Genomic DNA, 25,180 nt, shown 5'->3' with positions numbered 1-25,180 from the left:
TTTTCATTTTTTTTTGACTTTGTAATAATATTACATTAAAAAAATATATATATATGAGGTCCCATTCAACCCCACCACCCTCACCCCACCTCTCCCCCCCCCCAGCAACACTCATTCCCATCATCATGACACATCCATTGCACTTGGTAAGCACATCCCTGGGCACCTCTGCACCTCATGGTCAATGGTCCACATCATGGCCCATACTCTCCCCCATTCCATCCAGTGGGCCTTGTGAGGATTTACACTGTCCGGTGACTGCCCCTGAAGCACCATCCTCTTGAGTTTTAACTCTCAATTTTCTTCAAATGTCTGACCTAAGTTCATGTGTTTTGATAACAGTATTACTTATTTTTTTTCACAATGTCTCACTGTTAATCATAGTACATTTATATGCATCATGGAATTGGATTTCAGTAACTACAGAATTTGGTGTTTGAGAAAATTCATCCTCGGTTTTCCAAATCCCAATTGCTTTAAGTGAAGCCTTTCATCAGCTCATCTGCCCTGGTGCCTTGCCACACAGCACTTTGTCTTGTATTGGTTTGCGGTGCCTTTGCAACAAGGACCCTGTGGTTCCTTCAGTAAAGATACAAATTAGGGTATGTATGACAAAATATATTGGTACTGCTTAGAATTATGAGTTTTGGTTTGTTTTTTGGAATCAGAAGATCAATATAACTACGATATATACTCTGGCAGAAGGCTTATCAACTTTGTCTAGAGTACTATAACCTGTGAGCAGATTCGAAAAGACAAAGCAACCAACTGATGAATCTGTGCCCCTTCTGTGAAGCACCAGTAAGTTGTCCAGTCCAAGGTAGAGCAGTGGTGGTAGGCCAGAAGGTTGGGCAGAGATGTGGGTAGAAGGTAGCACACATTCATGTATACTTGTCATCTTAAGTCACAGTTTCCAGAATTCCTACAGAGTGGGGAAGTTCATTGTATACTTGATAGGGACCTGAGAGTGGAACTAGGATACAATTTTCCTAGGGTAGTGATTCTCAAACTCATTTTTCTGAAGCCCCCTTTACCCGCTTTAAAATAATTGGAGTGCTTTGTGTCTGTGGGTTATGTCTGTTAATATTTATTCTATTAGAAATTAAAATGGAGTCACTTGTAAAATATTTATTTATTAATTCATTAAAAATAACAATAACCCAGTAAAATTTAACATAAATAATATTTTTATGAAAAATAACTGTTTTTTCCAGAGTAAAATATTTGGTGAGAAGAATGGCATTAGGTTACATTTTTATAAATCTGTTTAACATCTGGCTTACTAGAAGACAGCTAGATCCTTATATCTGTTTCTATTTTCATCTATTGTGACATCATACATCATGAAGGCTCTGGAAAATACCACTATATATCCATGAGAGAATGAGAGCGAACACACAAATAACAACTTGCTATGATTATGGATATAGATTTAACCTTGTGGATCCAAAAAGGGACTTGTGCCCCACTCCCACCCCCTGCCAGAGGTCCCCAAACTACAGGGATAAACTGTCAACAATACCAACTGATCAGATGTGGTTATGGACAGGAGTCCATTCATGGGGGGTCTAGATGATCTAAGGAATAAATGGTGAATTAGGATGAAAGGTCAAGAGCATGCTGAAAGCATTAACACAGTAAGGGACAGTTTGGATGGTATAATAATAAAAGAAAAGCTGATAGGAAAAGAAAAAGCAAACAAGATTATGACCTCTGATCCCAGGGCAGATGCTGTCTTCCCTATGCCATAACTTCATATGCTCATCATTTTCTGGGTGATTTCCAGTCTATAGGAGGGTCAGAGGCTTGTGAGTGAACCCAGTTAGTATTACCCAGTTTACTCTAAGTGAATCAGTGGTGGTAATAGCAAGGACCTAAGGACCTAAGACTACCTCACAACTAAGGTTTGTTCTAGTTTCCTTGAAATATTTCCAGTGTCTATAAATAGAAGTGTCAATCAAATCTGCTGTAAGAGCTTCTATAGTACTTGTTGAAGTAATGGTTGCAAAGTTTGGGAAGTTATGTTTGCTTTTAAAATCTATAATCATATGAATATTTTCTATGGTAGTAAAAGTAACATACAATATTTGTAATTTATTATTTCAGTACCTGGATACAAGGTATAGACAAGATCTATAAAGATAAATGAATGCATTTTCCCTATCTATAGTTGCAGGTAGGCTCTCTTTAGAAGCAATAATACCTTCAGTATAGGTAACAGAAAATTATTAAATTGGTAGCCATGGCATTTGGAAAAGACCGTAGGAAAATAAAATATAATTATTTAGCATTAGTAATTAAGTAATTTACTATAGTATTAATAACCATATTACGGTAGTCATTTGAGTGCCCAGCATATAGAAAGGCCTATGTTCTCAAGTAATGGCATTATGTCCTGTAACCCAAGATGTAAGCTGGGTCACTTCAATAATTACATAAAGCAATACCACTAATGGAGCCTAATGTGGTATTACCTGAGATTCCAAAATCATCGGTGAAGTCATAGCAAAGATATATAAAATACCTGTAGTTTATGTGTTAATGGGCTTTCTATATTTTGAATAGTTGTTTTAAAGAGTTCATGTCTATAGTAATTATACTGCCTTGGGTATTACTAATCATGCAACTAGAGTAGTATTTGTGATATTTGCAATATCATTAAGTGCAGCAGCAGAAGCATCTATTGTTCTATCAGAAGTGGTAGTATTTAAAGAATACATGGAAATATTTTTAATAGCTATAGTAGTATTGGGTGCAGTAATAGGGAAATAACTAGTAGTAGAATTTTTTGTTACTGGGGAGTAAATTGCTGTATCTAGATCAGCAGTAGTTAACATGTCTGAGGCTGTTGTGGTATTGGGACTAGAAATGTTTGTAGTGTTACCTGCAGTATAGCAGGAGCCATCTGCATCAGTTATATTTACTATAATTCCTGTACTGTTTCTAGGATTTGTGATACTTGGAATGTAAGTGCTTATAAGGTCTGTCCCAGAAGTAGTCATTGAATTAGAACACAACAAGATGACGCAACAAAGAGAAACACAGATTCCCAGTGCCACTGATAAGGATAGAAGCGGTCACAGAAGAACACACAGAGAATGGACAGAGAGAGCAGACAACTGGCGGGGGTGGGGGGTGGTAGGGTGGAGAGAAATGAATTTTTAAAAATCTAAAAAAAAAAGAAGTTTCTGTGTTGAAAATATGAGTAGTTATGGTGATATCATATCTGAAATGGAATTCCCAGTGGCTTTAGAAGTAGACTATCAGTATGTTGTATATGTGAGAAATTGGAGAAGTTTGAGTGCTAGAAATTATTATCTCTGGAGTAGTGGAAAAAGTATTCACAGTAGGAATAGTTGTGATGTTCAAAGGAGTAGTTGAGTTGTCTCTACTAGGGGTACTTATAATGTGTGTAACAATAGGTATTATATTGGTAATATTGATAATACTGGCTTCTGTGGTGCTTGCTTTAGTAGTGATATCTGCATTGCCTATAGAAAGGTGGTTTTTAAAGCAGTACTAGTCTTAGTTGGAATTACATGAAAAGAGGGTTTACAATAGTCATGACAGTAGTAGTACTAAACAACCTAAGACTTGTAGGAAAAGAAGCGGATGCAATAGGAATAAGAGTAGTAGTACTAGACTCAGCAGAACTTGTAGGAAAACTAGTTGCAATAGTCAAAGGACTACTAGTACTAGCCTCACTAGGAATTGTCAAGGAAGAAGTGGTTGCAATAAGAACAGAAGCAGTTGTAGTAGCCTCAGTAGGACTTGTAGTCACAGCAGTACTAATACTAGCATCATTAGTACTTGTAGGAAAAGGGGTGGTTGCAATAGGCAAAGGAGTACTAGATTTAGTGATACTTGTAGTGGAGGGAATGGGTCACAGAGTAACGGCAATAGTAGTACTAGCCCTTCTAAGACTTACAGGAATACATGTGGTTGCAGTAGGCACAAGAGTAATAGTACTGGCCTCACTAGGACTTGTCAGGGAAGTAGTGGTTATAATGGGCACAGGAGTAGTTGTAGTAATTGCAGTAAGACCTGTGATGAAATAAGTTGTTGAAATAGGCACAGGAATAGTACTAGCCTCACTAGGACTTGTAAGGGAAGTAGTAGTTGCAACAGGCACAGGAGTAGTCATAGAATCTGCAGTAGGACTTGTGGTGAAAGGAGTTGTTTCGAAAAACACAGGAGTAGAAGTAGCCTCGCTAGAACTTGTAAGGAAAGTAGTGGCTGAAATAGGTATAGGAGTAGTCATAGTAGCTGAAGTAGGACTTCTGGTGAAAGAAGTTGTTTTAACAGGCAGAGGAGTAGATTCAGTCTTACTAGGACTTGTCAGGGAAGTAGTGGTTGAATTAGGCACAGGGGTAGTCATAGTAACCAAAGTAGGACTTGTGGTGAAAGAAGTTCTGTCAATAGACACAGGAGGAGGAGTAGCAGCCTCACTAGAACTTGTCAGGGAAGAGGCCGTTGCATTAGTCATGGGAGTATTACTAGTAGCATCAGTGATATTTGTAGTGGAAGGAGAGGTCGCCATACTCACAAGAGGAGTAGTAGGAGCCCCATTACTAGTTGTAGGAATAAATGTAGTTCTAATAGGTATAGAAGTAATAGCAGTAGCCACACTAGGACTTGTCAGGGAAGAGGCCGTTGCATTAGACACAGGAGTAGTAATATTAGCATCGGTGATATTTGTAGTGGAAGGAGAGGTCGCCATACTCACAGCAGGAGTAGTATGAGTGCCAGTACTAGCTGCGGGACTAAACGTGGTTCTAATAGGTGTAGGAGTAATAGTACTAGAAACACTAGGACTTTTCAGGGAAGTAGTGGTTGCATTAGGCATTGGAGTAGTCGTAGTAAGCAAATTAGGACTTGTGGTGAAAGAGGTTCTGTCAATAAGCACAGGAGTAGTATTAGTAGCCTGACTAGGACTTGAAATGGAAGAGGCTGTTGCATTAGTCACGGGAGTAGTAATATTACCATTAGTGATATTTGCAGTAGAAGGAGAGATTGTAATACTCACAGCAAGAGTAGTATGAGCCCCAGTACTAGTTGCAGGACTAAACGGGGTTCTAATAGGTGTAGGAGTAGTAATGTTAGCCACACTAGAACTTGTCAGGGAAGTAGTGGTTGCACTAGTCACAGGAGTAGTAACATTAGCATCGGTGATATTTGTAGTGGAAGGAGAGGTCGCCACACTCACAGCAGGAGTAGTATGAGTGCCAGTACTAGTTGCGGGACTAAACGTGGTTCTAATAGGTGTAGGAGTAATAGTACTAGATATACTAGAACTTGTCAGGGAAGTAGTGGTTGCATTAGGCATTGGAGTAGTCGTAGTAAGCAAATTAGGACTTGTGGTGAAAGAAGTTCTGTCAATAGACACAGGAGTAGTAGAAGTAGCCACACTAGAACTTGTCAGGGAAGTAGTAGAAGTAGCCACACTAGAACTTGTCAGGGAAGTAGTGGTTGCTTTAGTCACAGGAGTAGTAATATTAGCATCAGTGATATTTGTAGTGGAAGGAGAGGTCGCCACACTCACAGCAGGAGTAGTATGAGCGCCAGTACTAGCTGGGGGACTAAACGTGGTTCTAATAGTTATAGGAGTAATAGTACTAGATACACTAGAACTTGTCAGGGAAGTAGTGGTTGCATTAGGCATTGGAGTAGTCGTAGTAAGCAAATTAGGACTTGTGGTGAAAGAAGTTCTGTCAATAGACACAGGAGTAGTAGAAGTAACCTCACTAGGACTTGACAGGGAAGAGGCCGTTGCATTAGTCACAGCAGTACTAATACTAGCATCAGTGATATTTGTAGTGGAAGGAGAGGTCGCCACACTCACAGCAGGAGTAGTATGAGCGCCAGTACTAGTTACGGGACTAGACGTGGTTCTAATAGGTATAGGAGTGATAGTAGTAGCCACACTAGGACTTGTCAGGGAAGTAGTGGTTGCATTAGGCACTGGAGTCGTCCTAGTAACCGAAGTAGGACTTGTGGTGAAAGAGGTTCTGTCAATAGACACAGGAGTAGTAGAAGTAGCCAAACTAGGACTTGACAGGGAAGCGGCCGTTGCATTAGTCACAGCAGTACTAATACCAGCATCAGTGATATTTGTAGTGGAAGGAGAGGTCGCCACACTCACAGCAGGAGTAGTATGAGCGCCAGTACTAGTTACGGGACTAGACGTGGTTCTAATAGGTATAGGAGTGATAGTAGTAGCCACACTAGGACTTGTCAGGGAAGTAGTGGTTGCATTAGGCACTGGAGTCGTCGTAGTAACCGAAGTAGGACTTGTGGTGAAAGAGGTTCTGTCAACAGGCACAGAAGTAGTAGAAGTAGACTGACTAGGACTTGTCAGGGAAGAGGCCGTTGCATTAGTCACAGGAGAACTAATACCAGCATTAGTGATATTTGTAGTGGAAGGAGAGGTTGCCATACTCACAGCAGGAGTAGTATGAGCCCCAGTAGCCGTTGGAGGACTAGACATGGTTCTTATAGTTATAGGAGTAATAGTACTTGACACATTAGGACTTGTCAGGGAAGTAGTGGTTGCATTAGTCACAGGAGTAGTAATATTAGCATTGGTGATATTTGTAGTGGAAGGAGAGGTCACCACACTCACAGCAGGAATAGTATGAGTGCCAGTACTAGTTGCGGGACTAAACGTGGTTCTAATAGTTATAGGAGTAATAGTACTAGGCACACTAGAACTTGTCAGGGAAGTAGTGGTTGCATTAGGCACTGGAGTCGTCGTAGCAACCGAAGTAGGACTTGTGGTGAAAGAGGTTCTGTCAATAGACACAGAAGTAGTAGAAGTAGCCAAACTAGGACTTGACAGGGAAGCGGCCGTTGCATTAGTCACAGCAGTACTATTACCAGCATCGGTGATATTTGTAGTGGAAGGAGAGGTTGCCACACTCACAGCAGGAGTAGTATGAGCGCCAGTACTAGTTACGGGACTAGACGTGGTTCTAATAGGTATAGGAGTGATAGTAGTAGCCACACTAGGACTTGTCAGGGAAGTAGTGGTAGCATTAGGCACTGGAGTCATCGTAGTAACCGAAGTAGGACTTGTGGTGAAAGAGGTTCTGTCAATAGACACAGGAGTAGTAGAAGTAACCTCACTAGGACTTGACAGGGAAGAGGCCGTTGCATTAGTCACAGGAGTAGTAATACTAGCATCGGTGATATTTGTAGTGGAAGGAGAGGTCGCCACACTCACAGCAGGAATAGTATGAGCGCCAGTACTAGTTGCGGGACTAGACGTGGTTCTAATAGTTATAGGAGTAATAGTACTAGGCACACTAGAACTTGTCAGGGAAGTAGTGGTTGCATTAGGCACTGGAGTCGTCGTAGCAACCGAAGTAGGACTTGTGGTGAAAGAGGTTCTGTCAATAGACACAGGAGTAGTAGAAGTAGCCTCACTAGGGCTTGTCAGGGAAGAGGACGTTGCATTAGTCACAGGAGAACTAATACCAGCATCAGTGATATTTGTAGTGGAAGGAGAGGTCGCCACACTCACAGCAGGAGTAGTATGAGCGCCAGTACTAGTTACGGGACTAGACGTGGTTCTAATAGGTATAGGAGTGATAGTAGTAGCCACACTAGGACTTGTCAGGGAAGTAGTGGTAGCATTAGGCACTGGAGTCGTCGTAGTAACCGAAGTAGGACTTGTGGTGAAAGAGGTTCTGTCAACAGGCACAGGAGTAGTAGAAGTAGACTGACTAGGACTTGTCAGGGAAGAGGCCGTTGCATTAGTCACAGGAGAACTAATACCAGCATTAGTGATATTTGTAGTGGAAGGAGAGGTTGCCATACTCACAGCAGGAGTAGTATGAGCCCCAGTAGCCGTTGGAGGACTAGACGTGGTTCTTATAGTTATAGGAGTAATAGTACTTGACACATTAGGACTTGTCAGGGAAGTAGTGGTTGCATTAGTCACAGGAGTAGTAATATTAGCATTGGTGATATTTGTAGTGGAAGGAGAGGTCGCCACACTCACAGCAGGAATAGTATGAGTGCCAGTACTAGTTGCGGGACTAAACGTGGTTCTAATAGTTATAGGAGTAATAGTACTAGGCACACTAGAACTTGTCAGGGAAGTAGTGGTTGCATTAGGCACTGGAGTCGTCGTAGCAACCGAAGTAGGACTTGTGGTGAAAGAGGTTCTGTCAATAGACACAGGAATAGTAGAAGTAGCCTCACTAGGGCTTGTCAGGGAAGAGGCCGTTGCATTAGTCACAGGAGAACTAATACCAGCATTAGTGATATTTGTAGTGGAAGGAGAGGTTGCCATACTCACAGGAGTAGTATGAGCCCCAGTAGCCGTTGGAGGACTAGACGTGGTTCTTATAGTTATAGGAGTAATAGTACTTGACACATTAGGACTTGTCAGGGAAGTAGTGGTTGCATTAGTCACAGGAGTAGTAATATTAGCATTGGTGATATTTGTAGTGGAAGGAGAGGTCGCCACACTCACAGCAGGAATAGTATGAGTGCCAGTACTAGTTGCAGGACTAAACGTGGTTCTAATAGTTATAGGAGTAATAGTACTAGGCACACTAGAACTTGTCAGGGAAGTAGTGGTTGCATTAGGCACTGGAGTCGTCGTAGCAACCGAAGTAGGACTTGTGGTGAAAGAGGTTCTGTCAATAGACACAGGAGTAGTAGAAGTAGCCTCACTAGGGCTTGTCAGGGAAGAGGCCGTTGCATTAGTCACAGGAGAACTAATACCAGCATTAGTGATATTTGTAGTGGAAGGAGAGGTTGCCATACTCACAGGAGTAGTATGAGCCCCAGTAGCCATTGGAGGACTAGACGTGGTTCTAATAGGTATAGGAGTAAGAGTAGTAGCCACACTAGGAGTTGTCAGGGAAGTAGTGGTTGCATTAGGCACAGGAGTAGTTGTAGTAGCTACAGTAGGAATTGTAGGAAGAAAAGTTGTTCCAATAGTCCCACGGTTAGTGGTACTAGTGTCAGTAAGACCTGTCAGGGAAGAAGTGGTTGCAGTAGGCACAGGACTACTAATACGAGCATCAGTGGTATGTGTAGTAGAAGGAGTGGTTGCCATAGTCACAGCAGTAGAAATACTAGGCCCACTAGGAGTTACAGGAATACATGTGGTTGCAGTAGGTACAAGAGTAATAGTGCTAGCCTCACCAGGGCTTGTCAGGGAAGTAGTGGTTGCAATAGGCCCAGGAGGAGTAGTACTGGCCACACTAGGACTTGTCAGGATAGAAGTTGTTGTAATAGGCAAAGGAATAGTTGTAGTAGCTGCAGTAGGACTTGTGGTGAAAGAAGTTGTTTCAACAGGCACAGAAGTATTAGTACTAGCCTCACTAGAATTTGTCAGGGAAGAGGTCGTTGGACTAGTCACAGGAATCATAGTACTAGTCTCATTAGGACTTGTCAAAGAAGAAGTGGTTGCAATAGGCCCAGGACTACTAGTACTAGAATTAGTGGTACTTGTAGTATTACTTGTAATAGTCACTGGATTAATAGTACTAGTCTCAGTAGTAACTGTTGGGACAGTCACAGAAGTGCTTATGCTAGGAACATCAGTACTTGTCCTACCAGAGCTACTGGTTATATTCTCAGAACTGGTAGGCATAAGAGACGTAGAAAGAGAAGAATTCGTTGGGGAGGTGCTTATCACTGAGGGCGTTGTGGCTACATGGTCACCATGAATCCAAGTAACCTCAGTTAACTTTTCCAGCCTGATTGTCTTTTCAGTCAACTGAATAGTTAGTGTCTGCCGGAAAAGAAGAGAAAAAGTTGGCATTTTAAAATTTCTTAAACATGTCGTTCACATCACACCTCACATTAAAATTTATTTTAAAATAATGTATTCATCCTTCCCCAAGGGAGCAATAGAAGGGTATTAACATTCCTTTAAAGCAGGGGTTCTTAACCAGGGGTCCTCGAAGATTTCAGGGGTGACCGTGAGCTTGAATTGAAAATTTTAATTTAAACATGCCAATGTTGAGTGTCATAAAACTATCTGCTGCTTAATTCTGAGATGGGGTCCGTGGTTTTCACCTGACTAGCAAAGGAGTCCATGGAATCAAAAACAAAGTTAAGAACCCCTGCTTTAAAATCACTCTGATTCCTGGGCATAATCCCCTTGTTAGAAATTTCTTTCTTTCCACTTCATTTAATCAGAACATTGATCGCTAATTTTTAGTTTTGATTACAACCAGTGTTTATCAAAATCTCATTCTTTTGCCATTGGATTGTAACCTTCTTGAGGGCAGGCTCGTTTTATATTCTCACTATTCTCAACACCTAATATAATGCTTGGCACATAGCAGGCCTCCCATATGCTATAGAGTTTCCCAAAATGAAGTGTTCAAAGGTTTTCTAAATAAGTCTTACAAAGAAGCAATTACTTGCAAAGGGTGATTTTGAACCAAATAATTTAGGACAAATGTTTTGAAGTCAATAACTACAAGTGACTATAGAGAGGATTTGTTGGGTGTTCTGAAGGGCCATTTTCTGAAATACAAATACCAGTAGAGCACACTTTTCACCCTTTAGAAAACAGGACTTTTAGTTATCCATTTTCATAAATATACAACTGAATCCATATTTATGAGTAGTCTCATGTTCCAAAGTGGGATTCTTCTCCCTTTGGAGTGGCTCTTGCTAACTCTGTTGGTAATTTCTCTTCCCAAATGTTGGTTTATAGAAGCTGCTTGGTTGCCTTTGGTAAAACCACTTGTCTGTTATTTACATCACCCTGTTTGTTAACCAGTTAAGTTTACCACATACCTCATACCACATATTCATTTAGTGACCGCCACAATTTACTGCCAATTGTCACCAACATATAACATTCATCAATTTGACCACAGATATGAAGAAGGGGAAAACCTCCCAAAACTTTAGGGATTCACTCTTTCCTTTATTTTAGCATAATGTAAGAAAGGTAAATAGGCTTTCTTATTCTGGCCTGGAGGTCCAATCTTAATACACAATATGATTTCTTTGGGAAATGCATAGAGAGGATCTCATCAGCCCATTGGGACCACATTGGGAGGACAACTAGTGCTATGCATTTCACAATATGATTCAACACTTTGAAACTTTTCAGGAACATATCTATTCCACATGTCTATAACATCTCTAATGTAAATTAGAATAAGACTAATAATAGTGGTGATGATTTTGCAGAATAATAAAATTCACTTATGATATGATAACATTCCTTGGCAATGTACCTGATTGTAAGGGCAACAGCTGAAGTTGTTCTTCATGAATTGCTGGTTGTCATAGGTGACAATGACTTGTGTCACATTAGTAGCATTTATCCCCCAGATCCTAATATACCCAACTTTCAGTAGACTTGAGTCATTCAAATACTTATTGTGTATGGTCTGGATTTTTAAGACGCTCTATAAAGAATTTTTAAAGAGAAAAGGCAAGCTGTTAACAGAATATACTGTCTTTAAAATAATAAGGAATCTCAAATTACTTTTGTTATTTGCTTTTAAAAATTAAATATTTCATAAAGACATACTTCTTCAGTAACATCCATAAGAAATTTAATGGTCACAATTATGATCACATTGTGAAACTTATTGACCTTACTTTACCTATATCATTACTAATCCTTAAAATGATTTTGAAAAGAAGGCACCATTATCCATGTTTTACAGATGAGGAAACTGAGGCACTTAGAGATACAGTGAGTAGCACAGAGAACATAGGTAACTGGTGTAGCCAATTTGAATACTGGTGGGCGTATGTATATAGTACTACTTTTGCTAATACAAGGTACACAAGAAGTATGGCAAACAATCCCTAGGACTAAAGACAATTTGCAACAAATATAGGCACTTATCCATGTCACTTGTTTAAGTATCCATACAAGAGCTAAAATAATGTAAGATAAATCAGGAGGTGACCTATTAAAGCCTAAATGAAAGTCACAGAAAATATTTGTTAGGGGTATTCAGAGAAAGGAAAAATCACTCACTATGGGAATAGGGAAGTCAGGGAAGAACTTAGGAAAGACAGGGAATTTTAGAAGCCCTGGAGGGATGGATAAAGTTGAAATGAATGCAAAAGGGAATGTGGGGAGAGCAACATACTGAACAAAAGTAAACTCAGTCTGTGGCTCATTCAGTTGGGTTCTCATCTACCATATGGGAGGTACTGGGTTTGTGTCCCGGGGCGTCTTTGTTAAGGCAAGCTCGCCGCACGCTGCAGAGAGCTGACTGCCCAGGCACCACAGAGTGCTGCCCAGCCCACACGCACCGCAGAGAGCCGACTGAGCAAGGTGATGCAACAAAAAGGGAGACAAGTGAAAAACGCAGAAGAGCACATAGCAAATGGACACAGATAGCAGACAGTGCACAAAAAGCCACATAAGGGGTGGATAAAAAAAATAAAAGTAAACTCACTGAGTACAAGGGTTGCTGTAGCTTGTACAAACAGAAAAGTGAGACTGGTGAAGTATGTAAGATAACATTATAACGATTTACACAGTAAATCAAGATAGTTGCAGTAAAATGAAGTAATTAGCTCCTCAACCCTGGAGGTAGCAGTAAGAAGAAAAAGAAACACGTGCAATTGGCATTATGAAGAATTAACAGGAATTTTGTGACTGACTGAACAGGTGGAATGGAGAGAAATGAGGAAAAAAGGATATAACTTGAAGTAAATTAGGTATGCTGGAGCTGGTTCTTAGGGACCTAGGAGGGCCAATTATTAAATTTCCTGAAATTTTGCAAACCAGTTATTAACTTGTAAATAGCTTAAAACCAGCAATGGTGGTGGGAGTATTTATACCATAGAAATTGGCAAACTGCTACAAATTGTCCCGTCTGCATGCCAAGCTAGCTTACCAGTCAGCACACTATTGGTAGTAATAATCCTTAGAAAAAGTTGGAAGTTTCCCATCATTTCAGGTCACCAATTCTTAGGGGAAAAAACCATAATCCATCACACATCACATAGAAATAAGAATCCATTTATCACTATCTTGGAATTACAAAAGAATGAAATTTTAGTGCCAGAAGTTATTTATGGGTAATCTATTCCTTCATAATAAACACAGCTTCATCAGAGGAAGTGTCTTCCTAAATGTTGAAAAGCTAGTAGAAATAAAACCAAAATCCAGGACTTCCAGATCAATGACTTGATCAAAAAATGCTATTTTGAGAGGAAAAATATGTGGTCTTCAACTCACCTTTTCTTAAATTAAGTACAGAGATTTACATATTTAATATACTCAGACTTGCATTTAGTTTCAAAAGGGTAAATTCAGGATAGAAAAAGCCTAACCTGAAAATCACACAGATGAAAATAACTTGAAAGTTTTAATTAACTGTAAGACTTATCTGTGCAAAACATCTGATATATGTATTTAAAATACTAGCACTATATGAGGTAACATTGGTAAATAAATATAGTCTGTATAAAAAGAAGAGTTAAGCAATATTGAGGTCTGTGATGTCTTATAGAAATAGAATTTAAACGACATATGCAATTAGATTTTTGAAGTAGGCACTTTTTTTTTTTTAAGGAGGGCCTGGGGATTGAACCCAGGTTCTCCATATGGTAAACAGGAGCTCAATTTCTTGAGCCACAGCTACTTCCCCACACTTTTTAAAATTATAAAGAAGAAGAAGATATTTATTTTAATAATATATTTATTTATCTCAATCTTTTTTCACATTAACTTTCAAATATGTCATATTAGACTTGTCATATTCCAAGTGTTCAATAGCCACACGTGGCTAGTGGCTACCCTGTTAGATAGTGCAGCTCTAAGATATTACCTCAATGCTAGACACCATGTTTTAAGAGGAATCTAGGCTAACTGTACACCAATTAGGATGTCGGATCTGGAAACCATTATATGTACAAAACAGAGGAAGTGGGAAGTTAGCCTGAAGACATACAGTTCAAGGAAGAGAAGACAGAAGTCTGGCAGTCATCTTCAAACATATGAAGCACTATTTTGTAGAAAAGAGACAACAGATTTGTACCATTAGTACTTAGTTCAAGTTAATAGGTAAAAGCATAGAGAAGCAGAGTCTAGGTTTGACACAGAATGTTTGTCCTCCCTTTATTTACTACAAACTGATCTTCTTACTCTGATTAGAGTTATTTAGACTATCCATGGAATAGATTGATTGCATTATCTCCAATTATTCACCCCTCTCTAACCATACCATTTTCTATGTAATTTTTCAATGCCCACTCTCCATGAATGGGGTATTCTGTCCCATTTCTTGTCTCCTGCTTTCCCCTGTGACTATGTTAGTGGAATATTAGACAATGTGATGCTAGAAGAAATATTAAAAAGTCCCCAGGCATTTCCACTTCCATTTTTCCCTCTTCTACTATAGTGAAAAATTATGCCTTGTCCTACCCACAAGGCCAATTTAAATAGTCCGAGAGCCAGAGGACCTCTAAGACATGTGAATAAGATCATCTAATCAGCCTATCAGATTGATAGTTGACTAAAGATACATGGCTATGAGTCTCCAAAAAAGAGTCGGGAGGTCATCAGAGGGGTCGCGCTTATGCACGCCTCAGCAGGGTCCCAGAGACAGCCAAAGTAGATACAAGCACAGGTATTGGTTCTTCTGAGGGCTACAGAGACCCACAGGTTCTATGATCACGGCAGATGGCTCTGGAGTTCAGTGCCACAGCAGTTGGCCCTAATTTGGAGTTTGTGTTCCTGCGTGTGATGGAGTTGGACTCAGAAGTGACCTTTCTACACATGCCTCTTCTATTACTTTTACCGGACCTGTGGTTGGTACTGGGGTTGGTGTATACTCAGGAGACCTGAAACTCTGGACTGTCCATGTGATAGCCAGGCCCTGAGCCTCAGCAGACTTGTAACTCCTACCCTCTGGTTTATTGGACTTACCCCAGCCAGCTAACAGAGAAGTGAAGAAGGTCAACCACCATACCAGGGAGCCAAGAGTGCCTACAACTGCAAGCAGCAGAATTGCATCCATCATCCATGTGGAATCTAAGCCCCTCTCGATATAGAGATGGAGTGGACATAACCATCCCAGGGTTCACAGGATGGAGGAACAGAGTATGGATTAGAGTGGACTTACTGATATTCTACTACGGAACTATTGTGATTAGTAATGGAAGAAAATGTAGCATTGATGTAGAGAAAATGGCCACGGTATTTACTGAGGGTAGGGAGAGGGAAGGAGAGATATGATGTGGGGGCATTTTCAGGACTTGGAGTTGTCCTGGGTGGTACTGCAGGGACAGATGCTGGGCATTGTATGTTCTGCCATGGCCCACTGGGTGGACTGGGAGAGAGTGTAAACTACAATATAAACCATTATCTATGTGGTGCAGCAGTGCTTCAAAATGTATTCAACAAATGCAATGAATGTCCCACGATGATGAAAGGTTGTTGATGTGGGTGGAGTGGGGTGAGGGGAGTGGAGTGGTATATGGGGACCTCATATTTTTTTAATGTAACATTTTTTAAAAAATGAAGAGAAAAAATTTTTTTTAAAGTTGGTTAATCACACACACACAAAAAAGATATATACAAGTCAAAGAAAATCAGTCAGGTTCAGCTCAGATCATCTCAACCCTGAAAACTCATGAACTAAGTAAGTATTTCTTATTGCATTCCATAAAGTTTTGTGGTTGTTTGTTATGCAGCACCATTGTGCTTTAGATAACTTACCACTCAAAATTTTATCAGCCTGAAAATGCTTCCTCATACCTAGAAAATATTTTATATATTTAAGGGCCCAGATTTTTTCCCACAGAATTATGAGTGCCAAGTTTCTTTTTATAGTGGGATGGTACTGGATATTGTTAAAACAAGAATTTTGTCTTCCCTATTTGAAAGTCAACAGACCTCAATTATAGATTCAAAGGCAGGAAGGAACTCTTTTTAAGATGTGGGCTATTTGTACCATTCATTGATAATGGTTACTCCTTAGATAATTCAAAAAGTATTTATTGAATGCAATAAAATAGTCTTACCGATTCTGCTGTAAAGTTTGCCAAGAAATAAATTCCACTTTCATAGGTATCTGTAAGCAAGAAAAAGGAAAAGCAACTACATATTGTTTTGATTGTAGCAGATAATATTGATGCAATAAGAAACTATCTCATGGGGTCACACCTACTTATCAGGAAAATATCTGAGAAGCACTAAAAATAGTAGCTGAGGTGATAGTCCACCAAAGGTCAGTGCGGAGATGTGCATGAGAAAGGGAGTATCTTGAGGTGATGGCCAGCATTCACAAATGCAAAAGAAACTGTGTTGAACTAAGCTTAGATACCATAGGTGAAGAAGTGTTCTCAAGTCAAATAGATATGGATTTAAAACCCAGCTCACTTACTTGTGCCCCCATTTTCTCATTTGTAAAATGGAAATAATAGTACCTAGCTCACAACAATAAGGTACAAAACAGTCTGCTTGTACAGAATAAGTGCTCACAGTTTGTTGTATACTATCACTAAAGGCCTCATCATCTTCATTCTCTCTTTATTTTCTCTCCTTACTCTTAGCTCATCCTTTCACAGGGCTCCAGATCCTAAGCCCTCCTGCCTTAGCAAAGTTTTAACTCCATCAGTTATTCCCTATACCCAACTCCACTTCTCTAGGCTATAATTATGCTCAAGAGCATTCCATTCTTACAAAGCCTTTGATTCTTTCTATACTGAGCTACCATTACTTTCCCTTTATATTGCCGCATGTCTCAAAAAGGTAGCCTTTACTTCTGATATCTATATACTCAATTCATAATTCAATCCTACCTATATCTTCTACTGTTCAGCTCTTGTGTTTCCTTTTCCACTCTGTCCTAATCCTTTCAAAGTCATGACATAGTATACAAAATCTACGTGTCTCTCCATGGAGTTTACCTTTTATACACCTCTTTAGCCATACTTGTCCTTCTTGAAATACTCCTTAGTTGATGTCTGCTTTATTCATTCTCCTACTATAACTCCTCCTATTTCTTAAATACCAGTTTTCCATTATATTCTATTCTTGGTCCTTGTCAACATTCTATCTCTTGTCAGTATACCAATATATTCTCTCTGAACCAAGAAACCTTCTCTGATTTCTAAATTATCTCCACTTTTGTGGAAACAAATAAATATAAAACCCATATTTTTAAATTTAGCCTTGGCCAGAAAATGAAACCTTATCCAACCTATAGCCTCTTTTAGCAGTTACTGAAAAAATTTTAAAGAATGGGATTCTACTAACATAGGTGGTTTAAGATTTTCCTAGAACTAGCCATTCTATCTCTTATTGAAAGGAAAAGTTTAACAAATAGTTATGAGCCAGTTAACAGAAAAATTTGTTAAGTCCATACTTACACTGTATCTTGGTATGTTAAATTTGAATTTCTAAGCCTGTTTGACCAAAATGACTTATCTACAAAAAGAGCTTATCTATAAAAATTAAGAAGTCTTAAAAGTTTAAAAGTTTCAGGATATTTATTTTTAAGCTTGAGACTAAAATGTATATTATTATAGATATTATTATAGGAATCAAAATTTTTGTAGGAAATAGTTTTTATTCCCTTAAAATTGTGAACCATATTGCTCAGACAATTGATTTGACATACTAACTGTGCTATTAACCACTACCACATCACTCATCTAGTCCTGATTAGCTGAATCTGTATAAAAGGACCCTCAGATTTCCTTAAAACATTGGTTCTCAACCCATGGCAATTTTGCTTCTCAGGATATTTTGCATTTGGTTGCAACATCTCATAAGGGAGTGGTGCTTTTGGGCATCTAGTGAGTACCAGGCAGGGATGTCACTAAATATCCTGTTATGAACAGACAAGTTCCCAACAACGAAGTATTATCTAGCCCAAAGTTTTGATATTACCAACAGTTGAGAACACCTGTTTTGAAATGCCACATTCAAGATTAACACTTGAGGAGGAGGGACAAGGTGGGGACAGAGTAAGGAGCTCCAAGAGTCAGCTCATCCTATAGTGAAGTTAGTAATCAGCTAGAGCCATCTAAAGCATCTGTTTGGGTGGCCAAGAGACCAGAAGAACATCCTGCAACATCCTTGGAAGAGCAGAAGGAGAAGACTGCCCATCTGCAGTGAAGGTTCATGAATAGAGCACCCTATGCCGTGGAGGCTGATGCCCAGCCCTGACTGGCAGCACAAGCACCTCATGAGATATTCCCTGAATGAAGTGGGAAGCTCCATTTCCCAAACACAGGGGAGAAAAAGACAGTCAGGCACCAACTTCAGCTACCGATTAGTAAATTTAACTGGCTAAAGTCCAGTCCTGAGAAGAGCTAAAATTTGAACCTATCCAAGTCAGAAAGAGGTTGGCAGCCTCCATTTTAACTCTGCCCCCAGCATGAGGGGAATCAGGGCTAATTGAAAATCACAATGACAGTAGGGACCTGCTTCTTTCCATCCAGGTCAGATTTCTCCAGCCCTGCCTCTGGCAGGGAGAAAGTTGAAGGAAACTGCATCAACCTCTGGACAACTGTAGTTGCCTTTGGCCTGCACAGACTGGGCACCCATGTGGCTACATCCCCACCCACAACAGGACGGGAGTGAATGCAGTGTTTCCTCAGCTTCTCTGGGCAACAGTAGACACTTTCAGCCCACACAGACTAGACTGTTATACACTGTGATTCCATCCCCGACCTCAATAGGACTGGAGAAGAGGGAGGTGATTTCTCAGCCTTGCTGGACAACTGCAGGTGCTTTTGGCCCACATGGACTAGACTGTTGGACACACCTCTGACTCCATAACCACTTCTAACAGGACAACAGGAGAGACAGTGCTCTTCTGGGCAACTGTAGCTGCTTTTGGCCTGCATGGACTAGATTGTTGGGCACACTTGTGGCTCCATCCCCTCATCTGTCAGAGAAGGAGAAGGGAGCTGATATTTCCTCAGTCTGTCTGGGAAACTGTGGCCAGTTTTTATTCACAAGGCTTAGTTTGCTGCCCTAGGAAGGGGAGGAAGGGATGTGGAACTTCATCAGTCTCTCTGGACAACTACAGACAGTCTTGGCCTGCACAGCTTGGATGGCTGAGTATGGCTGAGCCTGCACCACTACCCCTGGCAGGGGAGAAAGATGAGAGAAACTTAATCAGTTCCTAGGGCAACAAAGCAGCCTCAGTCTACATGGATTACAGTACAAGCCACATCCTTTGTTCCTATCTTGCAACCAACAAGAGAGAAAGGGCAAGAAAGAGATGGAAAAGATCTGAAAATTTTAGATTTTCTAAACATGAGCCACTAGAAAGTTCCAAATTAAGTTGAACCAATTGTCAAAGAGGGTCTGCAGCACAAGCCTTGGAAAAAAGAGAGAAACTGAACAAAGAAGAAATACATCAAGTAAATCAGATGCCAAGACACCAGCAAAAACTTACAACCCATACCAAGAAACAGGAAGATATGACCCAGTCAAAGGCTCAAACTAAGTCTCAGATGACATAAAGGAGTTAATACAACTAAACACAGGTGTTCAAACAAATCTCCTTAATGAACTTGATATGATGGCTAAAGAGATTAAGGATATTACGAAGACACTGGGTGACCACAAAGAATTTGAAAGAATACACAGAAAAATAGGAGATTTTATGGGAATGAAAGGTGCAATAAATGTAATTAAAAATACCCTGGACATCACTTAGTGGCAATGCTCCAAGATGTGTTCATCAATTGTGACAAATGTACCACACTAATGAAGGATTTTGCTGATGTGGGAAAATGTGGGAGATCTAAGGAGCAGGGCACATGGGAATCACCAATATTTTTTGTGTAACATTTATGTAATCTAAGTTTCTTTAAAAAATAAAAATAAAAAAGTATATTAAAAAAATACACTGGAGGCCCTGGGTTATAGCATTAAAAAAAAATACACTGGAGGCATATAAGAGCAGATTTGAACAGGCAGAAGAAGTATCAGTGAGATTGAAGACAGAGCCTCTAAAAGTGAACATACAAAAGAATAGATAAAGAAAAGAAAGGGAAAAGATTGAACAGAATCTTGGGGAACTGAATGATGGCAAGAGACATGCAAATATATATGTCACAGGTATCCCAGAAGGAGAAGAGAAGGGAATAGGGGCAGAAGGAATATTTGAGGAAATAGTGGTAGTAAATTTCCCAACTATTGAAGGTTATAGACATCCATGTCCAAGAAGCACAATATACTCCCAGTTGAATAAACCTGAATAAATGTACTCCAAGACATGTACTAGTCAGAATGTCAAACACCAAAGATAAAGAGAGAATCCTAAGAGCAATGAGTAAATCTATGCATCATATACAAGGATGTCCAATAAGATTAAGTGCTGATTTCTTACCAGAAACCATGGAAGCAAGAAAGCAATGGTATGATATATTTAAGATATTGCAAGAGAAAAATTGTCAGCCAAAAATCTGTCTTTCAAAAATGAGGGCAAGTTTAGAATATTAAGAGATAAACAGAAACTGAGAGAGTTTGTAACTAAGAGATGAATTTGCCTGAATAACTATAAGGAGTGCTACAGACTGAAAAGAAAAGATAGAAGAGAGAGACTTGGAAGAGAGTCTAGAAATGAAGATTTATATCATCAAAATAACTAAAAGTGTAAAAATAGTGGTGAAAATAAAATATGACAGATAAAACCCAAAGGACAAAATGGGTGAAGTAAGAACTGCCTTTATAGGAATAACACTGACCATTAATAGATTGAACTTCCCAATCAAAATACACAAACTGGTAGAATAGATAAGAAAATATAAGCCATCGATCTGTTCTCTACAAAGGGACTCACCTTAGACCCAAGGATACAAATAGATCCAAAGTGAAAAGCTGGGAAAAGGTATTTCATGTATGCAATAATAAATTTTAAAAAGCTGGAGTAGCTATACTTATATGAGATGAAATAGACTCTAATTGTAAAGCTGTTTTTAGAGACAAAGAAGGGCACTGTATATTAATAAAAGAGGTAATTTATTAGGAAGAAATAACAATCATGAATATATATACACCTAACCAGAATGCCCCAAATTACATGAACCAAATACTGGAAAAACTAAAAGAAGAAATAGATGTCTCTAAAATAATAGTTGGAGGCTTCAATACACCACTCTCATTGGATAGAACATCTGGGCAGAGGATCAAGAAAGAAACGGAAGGCTTGAATAATAAGATAAATCAACTAAGCCTAGTAGATGTATATAGAACATTGTTACCCCCAAAAGCAGAATATACCTTCTTCTCAAGTGTTCATAGATCTTTCTCCAGGATAGACCATATGTTGGGCCACAAACCAGATCGCAATAAATTTTAAAAGATCAAAATTATACAAAGCACTTTCTCTGATCATAATGGAACAAATCTGGAAATCAACAAGAGGTGGAAAGGGGAAAATTCACAACTACATAGAGATTAAATAACATATTCTTAAATAATCAGTATGTCAAAGAAGAAATTGCAATAGAAATCAGTAAATATCTTGTGGTGAATGAAAATAAGAACACAATATATCAGAACCTATGGGATATAAGTGAAGTGAATACTGAGAGAAAAATGATAGCCCTCAGTGAATACATTAAAAAAACAAGAAAGAGCTAAAATCAAGGACATAACTACACAGCTGGAAGAGCCAGAAAAAGAAGAGCAAACTATTCCCAAAGCAAGCATAAAGAATGAAATAAAAAAAGATCTGAGAAGAAATAAATTAAGAAAAAAAAATAGAATTAACCAAACCAAAAGTTGGTTCTTTGAGAAGATCAACAATATTGAGAAACACTTAGCTAGACAGACAAAGAAAAAAAGAGAGAAAATGCAAACAAATAAAATAAGAAATGAAAATGGGGACTTTACTACTGAACCCAGAGAAATAAAAGAGATCATAAGATGATACTATGAATAACTGTACATCAACAAACTAAGCAATGTAGATGTAATGGATAAATTTCTAGAAACATATAACAACTTACACTGAGCCTAGAAAAAATAGAAGACCACAACAAACCAATCACAAATAAAGTGATTGGAACAGTCATCAAACAACTCCTTCAAATGAAAAGCACTGGACTAGATAGCTTCACAGGTGAATTCTACCAAGCATCCAAATAAGACTTAATATCATTCTTACACAAACTCTTCCAAAACATTGAACAGGATGGAATGCTGCCAAACTCATTCTATGAAGCCAATATCCCTAATACCAAAGCCAGATGAAGATATTACAAAAAAAGAAAATTACAGACTCATTTCCCTAGTGAATATTGATACAAAAATCCCCAACAATACTTGCTAATCAAATCCAACAACATATTAAAAGAATTATTCATCATTGTTTTAGTTTGCAAAACAGGCACCAAGTACCAGGAATGGAATGGTTTTATAAGGTAATTTACTTGGGGTAAAAGCTCACAGTTCCAAGGCCATGAAAAGTCCACCTCAAGGCACCAAACTGGTGCTTTCTCAGCTCCCATATATTGAAGCAAGATGGCCACCAACCTCTACGAAGTTCTATGCCTTCCCCTCCAGAATCTACCATCTCATGGAGCTCAGCCTTGAGCAATCAGATACAGGGCATAACTCTCTCTGGGTCTCCAATATCAATCTCAGCTGATCCACTTTCTTCCCAAGTTCAGCTGTAAGCTTCCAGGCATATAGAAGGGATAGTCTCCTTTTGAATTGCTCCATGAGCCCAGCAACTTGAGGGCTTTCTGCTTAAGCAGTCCTCTCTCTCACAATGCAAAATCAAATATTCAAGCTCCTTTTTTCCTCTGTCTTTGTCCATGTGAGTCTGTTTATATCAAACCCAGCAAGCGGGTGGGGACTCAACCTGCATCAAGCCTCACTGGCTTAGACCAATCCAAAGTCCTAAACTGATCATATCAAGGAATCTAATCAAAGGCCCCTCAACTGAATTTAATGCAATCAAAGGGTATCACACCCAGAAGAATACATTAATTTGCACATATAATCTTTCTTTTTTTGGGATTCATAAAATAATCTCAAACTATCACAATCATGATTAAGTATGTTTTATACCAGGCATGCAAGAGTGATTCAACTCAAGAAAATAAATCAGTGTAATACATCACGTCAAAAAATCAAAAAAGAAAAATAACATGATTATTTTGATTGATGCAGAAAAGGCATTTGACAAAATACAGCATACATTCTTAATATAAATACTCCAAAAGATAAAAATTGAAGGAAATGTTCTCAATATGATATGAAGCATATTTGAAAAACCCACAGCTAACAATGTACTCAATGGTCAAAGACTGAAAGCTTTCCTATTGAGATTGGGAACAAGACAAGTATGCCCAACATTATTTAGTATAAGGCTAGAGGTTCTAGTTAGAGTAATCAGACATGAAAAAGAAATAAAATGTGTCCAAATTGGAAGAAGAAACTTTTGCTATTTGCAGATGATATGATCCTATACCTAGAAAGCCCAGAAAGCTACTAGAGCTAATAAAAAGGAGTTCAGCAGAGAGGGAAGGTACAGGATTAATATGCAAAAATCAGTAATGTTTCTTTACACTACTAATGAGCAATCTAAAGAGGATATCAGGAACAAATTCCATTTGCAATAGCAACTAAAAGAATCAAATTTTTAGGAATAAATTTATCCAAAAACATAAAGCACTTTGTATTCAGAAAATTACAAGGCATTGCTAAAATAAATCAAGGAAGATATAAATAAATTGAAGAATATTCTGTGTTCATGGATTGGAAGACTAAATATCATTAAGATGTCAATTCTACCCTACAGATTCAAAGCAATCTTGACAAAAATTCCATCAGTCTTTTTAAAAGAAATGGAAAGCACAATTTTCAAATTTATTTGGAAGGGTAAATTGCCCCCAAATTACCAAAATGTCCTTAAACAGAAGAAAAAAATTGGAAGACTCTTACTTCCTGACTTTAAATCATATTACTTAGCTACAGTAGAAAAAACAGCATGGTACTGGCATAAAGATAGACATATAGACCAACAGAAGTAAATTGATGGTTCAGAAATAGACCCTCACATCTATGATCAAGTGATTTTTGACAAGGCTGTCAAGCCCACCCAGTGGGGGCATAACAGTCTATTCAACAAGTGGTGCTAGGAGAACTGGATATCCATATCCAAAAGAAAGAAAGAGGACCCCTATCTCGCTTTGAATACAAAAATTAATTCAAAAGGCAACTCCTACCCTCTGGATTATTGGATTTACCCCGGCCAGCTAAAAGGAAGGTGAAGAAAGTCAGCCACACACCAGGGAGCCAAGAGTGCCTACAACTGCAAGCAGCAGAATTGCATCCATCATCCATGTGGAATCTAAGCCCCCTCTCAATATAGAGATGGAGTGGACATAACCATCCCAGGGTTCACAGGACGGAGGAATAGAGTATGGATTAGAGTGGACTTACTGATATTCTACTACGGAACTATTGTGATTAGTAATGGAAGAAAATGTAGCATTAATGTAGAGAAAGTGGCCACAGTATTTGCTGAGGGTAGGGAGAGGGAAGGAGAGATATGATGTGGGGGCATTTTCAGGACTTGGAGTTGTCCTGGGTGGTACTGCAGGGACAGATGCTGGGCATTGTATGCTCTGCCATGGCCCACTGGGTGGACTGCGAGACAGTGTAAACTACAATGTAAACCATTATCTATGTGGTGCAGCAGTGCTCCAAAATGTATTCACCAAGTGCAATGAATGTCCCACTTGATGAAAGAGGTTGTTGATGTGGGTGGAGTGGGGTGAGGGGAGTGGAGTGGTATATGGGGACCGCTTATATTTTTTTAATGTAACATTAAAAATAAATAAAGAGAGAAAATAAAAAGGATCAAGGATCTAAATATAAAAGTTACAATCATAAAACTCTTAGAAGAAAATGTAGGAAATCATCTTCAAGATCTTGTGGTAGGTGGTAGTTTCTTAAACCTTACACCCAAAGCATAAGCAATGAAAGAATAAATGGATAAATGGAATCTCCTCAAACTTAAACACGTCTGTGCATCAACAGACTTTGTCAAGAAGGTGAAAAGGTAGCCCACTCAATGGGAGAAAATATTTGGACACCACATATCCTATAAGAGTTTGATTTCCATGCTATATAAAGAGATCATACCACTCAACAATAAAATGGAAAGTAATCCAATTTAAAAATGGACAAAAGATTTAAATAGACATTTCTCCAAAGAGGAAATCAAATGGGCAAAAAGCA

At 39.0% G+C, this 25,180-nt stretch overlaps 1 protein-coding gene across 1 annotated transcript in view; it reads right to left on the bottom strand.

Moving 5' to 3' along the window:
* Positions 1–1,117: 1,117 nt before the first annotated feature.
* The window catches only part of LOC101415845 (maltase-glucoamylase), a 217,273-nt gene continuing 193,210 nt past the window's right edge, over positions 1,118–25,180 (bottom strand). The window contains exons 69-71 of the mRNA XM_058297493.2: positions 15,982–16,031; positions 11,220–11,393; positions 1,118–9,751 (exon numbers count right to left, since the gene is read on the bottom strand). Of these exons, the coding sequence (XP_058153476.1) occupies positions 3,884–9,751; positions 11,220–11,393; positions 15,982–16,031 (6,092 nt within the window). The 3' untranslated portion in view covers positions 1,118–3,883. The remainder of the gene's footprint in view (positions 9,752–11,219; positions 11,394–15,981; positions 16,032–25,180) is intronic.

Source organism: Dasypus novemcinctus, chromosome 5, assembly GCF_030445035.2.
Source record: "Dasypus novemcinctus isolate mDasNov1 chromosome 5, mDasNov1.1.hap2, whole genome shotgun sequence".
NCBI classification, from domain to species: domain Eukaryota; kingdom Metazoa; phylum Chordata; class Mammalia; order Cingulata; family Dasypodidae; genus Dasypus; species Dasypus novemcinctus.
The sequence above is the reverse complement of the archived record's forward strand: the minus strand, read 5'-3'. Positions and strand labels throughout refer to the sequence as shown.